This window comes from Malaclemys terrapin, chromosome 5, assembly GCF_027887155.1.
Source record: "Malaclemys terrapin pileata isolate rMalTer1 chromosome 5, rMalTer1.hap1, whole genome shotgun sequence".
Classification (NCBI taxonomy): domain Eukaryota; kingdom Metazoa; phylum Chordata; order Testudines; family Emydidae; genus Malaclemys; species Malaclemys terrapin.
The window spans coordinates 33106893-33119285 of NC_071509.1; the positions used below are offsets into that span (position 1 = coordinate 33106893).

The 12393-nt window shown below is 37.6% G+C and overlaps 1 protein-coding gene across 5 annotated transcripts in view; it reads left to right on the top strand.

Moving 5' to 3' along the window:
- SLIT2 (slit guidance ligand 2) overlaps positions 1 to 12393 on the top strand; it is a 422038-nt gene that overhangs the window by 265989 nt on the left and 143656 nt on the right. For all 5 annotated transcript variants that reach the window (XM_054030535.1, XM_054030533.1, XM_054030537.1 and 2 more), the window contains exons 6-7: positions 4255 to 4326; positions 8580 to 8651. In XM_054030535.1, coding sequence (XP_053886510.1) covers positions 4255 to 4326; positions 8580 to 8651 — 144 coding nt within the window. The remainder of the gene's footprint in view (positions 1 to 4254; positions 4327 to 8579; positions 8652 to 12393) is intronic.

Here is a 12393-nt window from a genome sequence, read left to right on the forward strand (position 1 = left end):
TAAAGGATGTATCCATCGTGCCAGCTGTTTAGCTTTAATAGAAATAAAAAGATCAATAACTTGATACACATCTTATTTTAGTAAAAGTTTTATTCCTTGATTTTCAGTGAAAATGAATTATAGATTTTTTTAAATAAAAGCTTACATAGTTTGAACAAAATAAACCATGCAGATAAATGGGAGGAAAGCATCTTTTCTTTCATATGAAAGAAGAGTAGAATCAGATAGATACAGACCTATTGTCTGTAATTTGATGGAAACTCAGTACAAAAATCTTATATAGATTCTGTTACATTCTTTCCAGATTATGTGCCATGAAATTACTGCCTTATAAACGGAATTGGGGAAATTGCAACAGAAAAGGCAATTGAGTAAACATAATTTAATTCTATCTCAAAATGCAGACAAATTAGTAGAAAATAGTAACTGTTTCCAAAAATAATACTGCAATGACAAGTATTGTCCCCCTCCCTCCACATACCCAAGGAATGATCTAAGGAATAGTAAATGTGAAATGCAAAGGTTTATAAGAATGTTGCTCCTGTCACGTAAGCACGGTAAAGAGATGGACATCAGTTTCTGACTTTTTACAGTGACTTATTAAGCAGTGCATTGAGAAATGAAGCCTGGATTCATTCATTTCAGTACAAACTGAACAACTTTAATGGTGCATGGTCTCCATTCTTACATTACAAAACAGAATATTTTCAAGCCCTGAGGAACAGAAGGAGAAAGAAGTAGAAAACTTCACTTTAAATTGTCAATTTATCTCAACCTCCATGAACTATGGACTTTTAGTATGCTATTGTGTTGGTGGCATAGGGTGTAAATTTCTTTTGTATGAAGATAGATATCAATTCTTAAATGTACATAGATATTCTGACATTGAACATTAGATTTTTGAGGGTTTTTTAATTTTTGTTTTTTAGCTCTAACCATTAAAGATATGTAAAAGTAAAAAGGAGTGGGGGAAAATAGAAGTCCACAGTCAATGTGTATGATTATGATAACTAATAATGTTTTATTAAGAGCATGTTTTGCACGTGATGTATTGATAAGACTACAGGATAAAGCTACATACATTTTGCATAGCCCTTAAAAACTTCACAACTTTGCCTTTGCAATTAATTAACATTGCTGTAACATTTTAAAAAATGCTATGTATTAAATACAGGACGTATCCAGGTAACACTGCAGATATGGATGCAAAAATGAGTTAATTCTCCCAAGCAATGGAAAGGTTTTTAAGAATGAGAAATGACATTAGGAATCCTGTGAACTTTACAAAAAACACATTGCCCGATGTAAATAGCCATAATATAGGGAAGGGACAGAAAAAGGGGCCCATGGGGGAAAAAATAGTAACTGTCAAGGGCAGGGGTTCTCAATCTATTTACCATTGTGGGACACATCCAATACTACCTGTTTGGCCCTGAGGATATTGACCTCTAGTCAAGGGTACGGGAAATGGAGCCACCTGGGGTGAAAGTTTGAGTGGGATGAAATAAGCTGTGCAAGGATGAGTATGGTCTGTGGAGTAGCAAGTCTATTCCTACTCAGCTAGCAGCCTCCATACAGACTCCTATTTTGGAGGAATTTGTAATCATTCGAAAAGAGCTAAAGAAATTCTTAAAGCACTTTAAAATCAAGTTAAGATTGCAGATATGCTTCACTAACTTAACAGAGGTTAGTTGCATCTGACGAAGTGGGTATTAACCCACAAAAGCTTATGCGCCAATACATCTGTTAGTCTTAAAGGTGCCACAGGACTCTCTGTTGCTTTTTACAGATCCAGCCTAACATGGCTACCCCTCTGATACTTAACAGAGGTAGGAAGCTTTACAACAACACTGTAGATTTTAAAAAGTGCTTTTTAGAAAGTCAACATATTAAAAACAAATAACAGCTGGGCAGTATAAAAGTGGACACTGAGGGGTCTTCAGATAGCCTTAACTCTGGCCCAGGTTACTACCCTGAAATCAGAAGTCAACCTTATCCATAAACTTCATCATTCCTCAACACTACCAGACCCAGTGTAACAATATACACTGTCAGTGACATTATATACAGTTTTGTCTATCAGAATTTACCATTAGTGAAACCATTGAATTATATGATTATGTATGGTGGATATCTGCAACTTAATACAAATAGGATAAACTAGATAGCACTTTTCAAAGCTAAATAACTTAATGGTTTAAAAAGCTGTTTTCCATGCTTACTGCTTAATGTGTTTCTGACCTTTTGATCCACATTTAGTCACAACAGATAGCCAATCATCTAAAAGAAACAGGAAACACTACTTTTTAGATAATTTTTTTTTAAATTAAGCATTATTTCTTGTGAAGAAAAATGTATTTCATCCCATTAGTTTCACGCCATGTTTCAGCCCCATGTGAACAAAAGCAGCCGTGTTGGAAACCCATGGAAAAATATGGTTTAGGCTGGAAATGGCAACTTGCCCTTAACAATAGCAGTGCTATGAATGTGTCACTAAAAGAAAAGGTCCAAAACTTTTCAGGTGCACCTCAACTGCTGCCAGTTTAGTAGAAGCAATCTGCCTTTCAGTTCTTGTAGGACAAGATTTGCTAGAGTGCTTTCCCTACTGCTAAAGCTTTCCCTTTGTGTATAATATGGATGATTTAGAAGAAGCTGTGTCAGCACTGATTTATACATTGACAGCTAAGGATAATAAGATATGGGCAAACATACAGCTCACCCTTTTACAGATTAACCTGCAGACTGCATTAGGCAAATTTGATGGCATTAAAAGAATTTGCCAATTTGTCTGGAAACAATTTCTCTTGTGTTGTGTCAAGGGTAACATTTCATGCCATTGTACTAATTTAAATGGCTTTGATAAATTGTTCCAGAGGTTAGCCAATAGTACTGTAGATATATTTTGCCTCTTTAAAATAAAAAGGCTATTAACATAATTGTTAAATGAAATTAATTAGTTAAAATCAAAAGAGGTCTTAGGAACATAGGTTTAAAGAAAAACACACTGCAGTACAAATATTGTGCCAAAATGATTAAACAACGTGTTCAGGAAATTATATTTTGGTTTTAGTTTCTAGTAAACAGAAACACTGTTCCAGTACAGCTACAATAGTATAGTGTTTTTGTTTACTAGAAACTAAAACAAAAAATACATATGAAACTTCAGAGGCCATGTAAAAGTTGCTATATTACAATGAACAAAGATGTAATGATTTCTTATCCAAGTAAAGGGTTACCACAAGTTCAGAAAAATCTCTGAAAGTGCTTTAGTAAAAGCCTTATTAGCTCTGATAGGTAGTATGTAATGAGAAACACAAGGGGCAAAGTTCATTTGTATAATGCTCATATTCTTAGTGTTGTTCAGCTGTGTAGAAACGTGGATTTCGTATCTGAGTGGTTGTTAATTTCAGCAAAGTGTATCTTTCTTTTTTTAGAGGAGTCATGTAGTATGTATTGTATTAATGTTTTGAGTTGAAAAAAGGAATAACATCCTTCAGAGAAATGATTGTAAATTTTTCATAACTTAATACTTAAAGATTAATAATGTATGGGATGGCATTGCTGAGTTTTATTTCCAGAATTCAAGGGCTCCTTTATTACATCCTATCTGCATATAATTACAAAGAATACAAACTATGCAAAAATCATACACTGAAGGTTATTGCAGAACAAATGCTAGATATATTTGGAGCAGAATTAAAGAGTGTAACTAAGCAAATATGCATGCCTAGAACAATGTTGTTTCTTCATTTAGAACAATTGTAGAAGGAAACTGCCTTTAAAAAACCCTAAAAGTGGTCTCTCTTGCTCCTTCTTGCCAAGGATAGTGAAATTAACATGCAGCTGGTCTTCTCTGATAAATGGATTCTGTTAGGTCACTGAGGGGATGCATGTGACATTAAGTGATTTACAGTCCTTTACCTTAATGAAATTGTTTCAGTGAGATGACGCTGAGAGCTTTTAATGGATAGCTTTTCTTGATGTAATGAAATTGCATTCCTTTGGCATTTAATATAAGGTGCAGTTATTATTTACTGGAGCTTTCCCAGAGCTGCTGTTTTGCGCAGACAGTTCAGAACAAAAAGAGATTTCAGTGGCAGCATCAAGGCCAGAATGGCGTGTGACATTCTTAAGCAGATGAGTGTATTTGTGAGAGCGTTTCAGTTACTGTGGCCTAGCTACACAGACCCTTTAGGAGGCTTTCTTACGCAGCGTTCATCTCTTTTACCTATACCCTCGTAATCTGTTTAACAGGCAACTGGATTACAACCAGATCAGCTGTATTGAAGATGGGGCATTTAGGGCTCTACGCGACCTGGAAGTGCTGTAAGTATTGCTTGTATCTTACTTTTAACGGGAGCTCAGTATCTAGGGAGTACTAATGTAAAAGCTTATCTGCTAGCTGCAGCCTGGTGACAAAATGGTCTAGTGAAAAGATGTCTTAAAATAATCCACTGTGATGTGTTGTAAAATGGTAAATATATATATAAAGACATATTATTTTGCTCACCAGAAAAGTATTTCACAAAATAATCAGATGACATGTATTGTAAGAAAGAGACACTTCCTGAAAAAAATAAGTACTAATGCATCCCTTTATTTTTGTAAAATATTTTTCATTGTTGAAGTGCTACACACTTTAATATTGCTTTTGTTATGTAATCTGATGTAGCTAACCTCTATCTGCCTCTTTATATCAAAATGATAAATATCTTGAATACATTTGTAATGCTAACTGTTTTCACCCAGCTACTTTTTCAGTAAACAGAACTGTGATATCTGATATGTAGCCTGTCCATCCATTATTAAATGCTTTACAACTGATTTTTTTATACACAACCTATTTATGGCATTGATTGAAGGATTGGGTTGCACGTTGTCTTGCTTACTTTTTTCTCACGTTGAAATTGCTGTCAAATGACCCTTGACCTGAAAATAGTAACTATGATGAGTAAAAAGTCTAATTCCCAAAGAATTTGAGGCGCAGGGTACATTCTTTAAATATTTCTTCTGTCATTGAAAGTGTCACATTCCTTGGTTACATTTATACATTTAAAGAAAGCAGGATACTTTGTTCTCTATCAATAATAGTGCTTCTCTGGATGTCGTTTTAAATCACCCTTGCTTCAGACGACATGGAAACCCAAAGCTAAATTAAATTGGTGGGAGGAGAGAGCGTTAAGTCTTAACTTAATTTTTGTTAGTAATTATGTAAAATCAAGAAGCTTTTCTGAGAACACACATTATCTTTTTATGGCTAGACTCCAAAGGATAAAATGTGAGCAACTTAGGGAAAAGGTGGCAGTTATTCAGCAGCTATTGAGCTAATCTATGATTACTATGAGTGGATAGCTGTGACTATTTGTTTTTAATTTTTAATATTTTAATCACATTTCTTGGTTTTAAGTCATTAGAGTCAAGTAACCAGATAACCCAAATGTTGCTTTGTCTTTTTAAAAATGTATTAAAATACACTGCTTATTTGATATTAACATATGTGAATTGTAAAGTATATAAATGGGTGGTTTGTCAGAATACCATTTATACAAGTGTGTGATTTTTATCCGCACTTTCCAAGGAACTCACCTGTATCACAGGGTAACTTATATTTTCATAGTGCTGGTTAGGGCGGTTATCATCTTACCTTATTTTAAATATATAGCCTCCTTTAAGACTGCATTTTATATATGTCCAAAAGAAATGAATTTTGAATGTGTATTTTAATTAAATTAAATATTATTTGTGCTGCTTTACTGCCATTATTTTTACTGATCAAAACTGGTAAGAATTCCCATAGATTTCAATGGGCACAGAATCAAATCCGTACAAATTAGTAGTATTGCACCACAAAGGCAGGTAATCTTGCAGTATTTTCTGCCTGAATATACATATGTTATTACCATTAGTTAAATATGTAAATAAATTGGACTCTTGAATTAAACCATTTGATTCAATAAACAATATTATAGAAGAACTTAAATTACAAACAAGGTTGAGACAAATATGTTGAATGGAACTGTAAATTGCACCTTCACAGCAGGAATATTGTCTAATAAATAAATAAAAGTAAAAAAAAAAAAAAAAGAAGATATTCAGGTCAGTCAATAGCCTAATGTACATTGAATAATTAGGAAAGCTAAATATATTGGTTTTGCATTTGATTGGATTTATTTTGTCTATATGAATATTGTGCATGGAATGCGTATCTTCTATCAAAATACAAGTGTATAATAGAGCTTTTAGTATGTCCTGTACCCTGATTGAATCGTGTTTTAAAATTTTTGCTGAAGTGATACGTCTTGTACAGTTCTGAACAAGAAAAAAAAAAAAAACTTTCCATCATTGGAAACTTTGGTAACATTGCGGAGGTTCAGAGGTGGTTATAATTAAAGGGATGCAGTCAACATGAAATCTAGACAATTCAAAAGAAGAGTTAAAAGTAGTTTCAGGTACTACTACTGGCAGTGAATCCTGAAGAAAATTTCTGTGGCTTTAAGTCAAATTTCCTATTTTTTAAAATGTTTTTTTTCTCCGCTGCAGCTGTGTGACTGAAGCAAATGGGGGAAACTGATTATGCAGGGGTGATCCTGGCAATTCACACAAGTTCAAAAAGTAAACAAACTGCAAAAATAGAAACATTATCTTTTCTTTAATCTCTTTCAGCCATCAGAATTTTGGGGGTTATGTGTAACAGTAGTTGAAAATATTTCACATAGAAGCATGATTTTTTTTTTAAGTTGGCAGTGTCCCTTTAATGAAAGCCACAGATTTGGGTTATTAGATGGAATTGTTTATGGTCTAATCCATTAAGTTACTACTAGCTACTGTTTTGCTGTACTGCAGCAATTAAATCCACAGAATTAAATTGGTGCAACATAAGAGGAATACAAGAACAGTCAAAGAAAGAAAGAATTAGTTAAATAACCAAACACCAGAAATACGATATTGATCATTAAAAATGTTTATAAAATCTGTTCTATTTAAGTAGTATAAGAACTGCATAAATCCTCACTGGTTTGCGTTTCCTTTTTTAAAAAAGGTGTACCTTTGAAGTCACCCATTAATAAGTCATGCAGGGAGAGTCATAGGAAATGTATATTTTTCATTTGGACATTGTGACAGAGAGTCATATAAAGACAGTGATCATATTACCATTTTAGACCCTTTTCTGGCAGTCTCACCTTTGCACTAGCCCTATGTAAAATGTCACTTCTTTCAAGTAGGGCACATGTCCTTGTCATCTTTTTTTCCTTTCTTCCTGATTCTACTCCTCATTGGTTTCTGTACCCCTCAGGGCACACAGAGGAGTTACCTTGTGTGTGGGTGAAGAGAACATTTAGGAACAGAAATCAGTAAGCACACTGAGGTAAATTTGCAACACATTGCACCAGAAATTAACTCACATAGCTACCATTAAAGCTAATTGGAGGTGCTCAACCTGATTCCATTTATGGTGCTGGCAATTTACCCTTGTGTGTTTCAGAAGTACTTTGAACTTTTAATGCAAAAGTCTTGAGAAACCAGCACAAATTATGCAAATTATGCTTTGTGTTTTTAAAAAATACAACTGAAACACTTGCTTTTTCAAAAAGGAGCGCAAAGATTCAGCCAATGGAATTCTCAGTTCATTAGAGTTGATTAGCTAAAGTGCAAAATAACCTTTCAAATAAACAAGTTGTAAGACAAAAATATGGGGGAATATTAACTATTTAAATCTTTGTTCTAGAGTCAAGCTTGTCTTCTTTTTATATCAAACTAAAGATAATAGTTAAATGCAAGATATTTCATAAAGTTTTCATACATTATTACTCATTCTCTTTGCAATTAATGTATGCTAAGACAGCTCTTTGCTAACCAAGTATTTATTTACTTAGATTTATTCACTGTGCCTGTGCCAAGTCGTAAGCACATTGCACAACATACATAGAACTATTCTGCTAAAATATTAAGGCTCCCAAGAGGTCCATACCTTATACAGAACAAGTCACCTAAAATCATCCTGCAACTCTCCATGGCAACTACCAACCTCATCTCCCACATAGTGTCAGTAAGCCTCCGTGTCATCCTTCCCAGGACCACCTGGGGCAAGTGGATCTTGCAGCATGTCTTCAAAGTGATCAAATCTGGGCCCTGAGGAACCAGAGTGAAGTGAATTCCAGAACCAGGGGATCCCTCTCTGAGAATGTCCTGCCACCAGCTGTCCCCTGCTTTATACTAGGATGGCATTCCCACCTTTAATACTTCAGATGATCTCAACATTTGCAGTGACTGACAGGGAGACAGCCTTTCAGGTAGCTGGGGTTTGAATTACTTGGGACATAAAGGTCAAATACCAACACTTCATCTGGAATCCATTGGCAGCCAAGGCGGCTCACACAGCACAGGTGTAAACGCTCTTTTTCTGAAATCCCGCTTTTAAAAAGCAGGCCCCTGCATTCTGCACTAGCTGTATTTTCTCCAAAATCATAGCAAATTTGTATCTCAAATAATACCATCTAATTTTCTTCAGAAATGTTTGGACAATATCTGGAATCCTGATAACTTCAGCATGCTAAGTTGAATCTTTTTGTATTTTGCAGCACTCTCAACAATAACAACATCACTCGACTTTCAGTGGCAAGTTTCAACCACATGCCCAAACTCAGAACCTTGTAAGTAGTCCCAATGACAATAGCTGTCTGTTCTGTTAATCTAGTGTGTTCACCACTTCACTATTTCTACACAAGTTTTGCTAGTGGTTCTGAAAAGGCATCTAGATGGATTTGGGGGCAAGAAAGGGAAAAAGTGCAACTCAAAGATCTCTAGGTTGAGATCCACTCCAGCAGCATAAGGGCACTGTGTGAATCAATTGCAGAGAAATCTTTGAGGTAAAATTAACAAACCCCCCAACCCAAGGGAAGTAAGTGAGACCCATGAACTAGAGACCCTTGTATCAGTTGTGCAGGGTATTGGGGCCACTGGATCCACAGAAATGCAGTTGCCATGGTCATTTCTCTATCCTGCCACAAATTGCAGGAGTGCCCTCCACACCATACAGGAGTTTCACCATCTAGAGAAGAAGGTAGACACTACTCTGCACATTATAACTTAGGGTGACCAGACAGCAAATGTGAAAAATCGGGACGGGGGTGGGGTAATAGGAGCCTATATAAGAAAAAGAACCAAAAATTGGGACTGTCCCTATAAAATCGGGATATTTGGTCAACCTATTATAACTATATCTAAAAATAGGTGCATTTGAGAATGAAAAAAAAATGTTTTACTTTGAGCTATTCAATAGGTCACATTTCATTTAAGAATAAGGAAGGATCTTTGATTGGCTGTCAGATGTGATAAATGGGAAATCTTTATGCTTTTATGACTGCACTGCTAGCAGACCTAATTAAACTAAACTGGCTCTCCAACATTCTTTGTAACAAAAAATTATAGCATCAACTGGCAGTGCTGTTATAATTAAGGTTGTGTCAGCATTTACATTAAGGCCCCAATTTTTAGCAGTTATGACTGAAACATAAGCATATGCTTCAGGCTACTAAAATGAAACAAAGAAACTATTCATTCAAGTTCTAGCCTTTTTTTAAGTTTATGCAAAAAACTAAGGATGGCTTTTTTTAAAACATACAATTATTATATAATTAACATATAATAATATAATATTTTAGGGCCGATCCAGGCAGAACTCCTACTGAAGTGAAAGATGGGTGAAATTGAAAGTAAATGGGATGCTTGCTTGAAAACAAAAAGGGTCAATATAGGACCATGGATGGTATTTATATAACCCAAAATGGCCTTGATTTCATTTATTTTTATTTATTTTATTTTTTTATGTGGAGGCCATTTTGGATTACACAAGTATTGTGAAATCAATGGGCATAGTCAACTGTGTAAAGTTAAGTATTTTTTTCAAGATCAGGTCCTAGGTTCATCCAGTGGTTCTTAAACTGTGTAGTCCATGGACTGCCAGTGGTCAGTGTTGTATTTATAATGTATTCTGACTGTGCACCTAGGGTTGCCAGGCATCCAGTTTTCAACCGGGTTCAGGGTGCAGGTGCTTACCTCAGGCGGTTCCCAGTCGGCGGCGCAGCAGGGCTAAGGCAGGCTCCCTGCCTGCCCTGGCTCCACACAGTTCCCAGAAGTGGCCAGCATGTCCCTGCAGCCCCTAGGTGAAGGGGCAATCAGGGAAGCTCCGTGTGCTGTTCCTCCCCCTCTCCCTCCCCCTCCCCCCAGCGCCGGCTCCGCAGCTTTTATTGGTCAGGAACTACAGCCAATGGGCGCTGTGGCGGCGGTGCCTTTGGGCGCGGACAGCATGCAGAGTGGCCTGGCCCATCCGCCTAGGAGGAGCAGGACATGCTGGCCGCTTCCGGGAGCCACGCAGAGCTAGGGCAGGCATGGAGCCGGCTTTAGCCCCGCAGTGCTGCTGACTGGGAGCCACCTGAGGTAAGCACCTGAACTCCCTCCCTCCCGCACCCCAACCCTCTGCCCTAGGTTTGATCCCCTTCCCATACTCTTAACTCCCTCCGAGTCTGTACCCCAACCCCCTGCCCCAGCCCTGAGCCCTCTCCTTCACCCCAAACCCCACATCCCTGGCCTCACCCCAGAGCCCACATCTCCAGCTGGAGCCCCTTCCCACACCTCAACCTCCTGTCCCAGAACTGAGCTCTCTCCCGCACCCAAACTCCCTCCTGGAGCCCACACTCTGCACCCCAGCCCCCTGCCCTAGCCCTGAGCCCCCTCCTACACCTCAAACCACTCATCCCTGGTCCCACCCTGGAGCCCACATCCCCTCCTGCACTGCAACTCCCGGTCCCAGCCCTGAGCACTTTCCTTCACTCCGAACCTCTCGGCCCCAGGCTGGAGTCCCTTCCTGCACCCCTAATCCCCAGCCCCATCCTAGAACCTGCATCCCCAGCCAGAGCCCCCCCCACACACAAACCCCAACCCCTTGCCCAGCCCACACCCCCAGCCAAAGCCCTCACCCCCTCCCACACACCAAGCCCCTGCCAACCCAGTGAAAGTGAATGAGGGTGGGGGAGAGCGAGCGACGGGGGGCGGGGGGATGGAGTGAGTGGGAGCAGGGACTCAGAGAAGGGGTGGAGCCTCAGGGAACGCGGGGCAGGGGTGTTCGGTTTTGTGCGATTAGCAGTGTCTATACCTCACTATATATATTTACTTAAACTTTATTTCAACAGTACAAGTGGCATTTAGGCAATAGACTATAAGAGTGATTTTAGTCTTTTGCAAACTTGCATAAAGATTTTTGTGGGATGGTTGTTCAGCTTAAAATTTATTATATAAACAAAAGAAAGTCAACACAGAATGCCCTCCATCATAACTGTGACATTTAGCTGTAACAATAAATAGCCAGAGGACAATTCAAAAGAGAGATTTGTCCCTCTAATCCCACTTACACTGATATTACACGTGTAACTGCATTGCCTTCAATGGAGTTACTGTTGGGTTTGCACTGATGTAAGCAAGTGGAGAATCAGACACTATGTCCTTACCCAGTGCTGGCAATGTATTGCATGCATCATATTGTATGCTGTATCTCTCTGCTACAATACCCACACATCATAAAAATAGTTAAGGAAAATACATCAATTTTAACTTTAATTTTTAGTCCTCTGTGAATGGAAATAAGAATCAATTAAATCATCTTGCTTTTGTTGGTTGTTTCCACAGCTTTGATGTTACTTAAATGGGTTTTTAGTGGGTTAATTAGCTTTCTCAGCTGAGTTCTGTTTTTTTTTAATATCCATTACAATTATTTGCTTAGAATTGAGCACATTAGCTAAAAAGGACTAAAATGATATTACTCTGTTATGGATGATTCTGGGAGTAAGGTTTTGATTTATAGCTTTGAATGTCCTTTTCTTTAGTTTGAAAAAACAAAAAACCCAGGCTGAAGTAATTTACCTAATTTAGTGAATACATTTGTCTGATATTTTATCAATGGCAAAGTGCTTTTTGGCACTTGGCAAGGAGCCATGATCTTGTGTAGGTCTCTGCCAACAGAGAGGCAACTTACTTAATTCCTTCACTCACTGCCATTTGGTCTTTTAATTTCAGGCATTGCTTTGAATATGAGTCCCTAGGAGCCAAAGGCAGCTAATCCCCTTTTCTGTGATTAAACAAAAGGAGAGAAAATCAGGAAGGGATGTGAAAGAAGGTGTTTTATATTGCATTATTATTCTGTCTTGTTCAGCAGCAAAATGAATATGACCTGCTAAAAGGATTTTGCAAGTAGTTTCTATAGAGACTAATAACAGCCAGACTTACTGATATCTCTAATTGGAAGCCAAATCTTTTATTAGCTTTTTTTGTTGTCAGTATATTACTGTGATAAACCAGTCTACTTTAGACTTTTTTGATTTATTGGCCTTTTGTACAGAG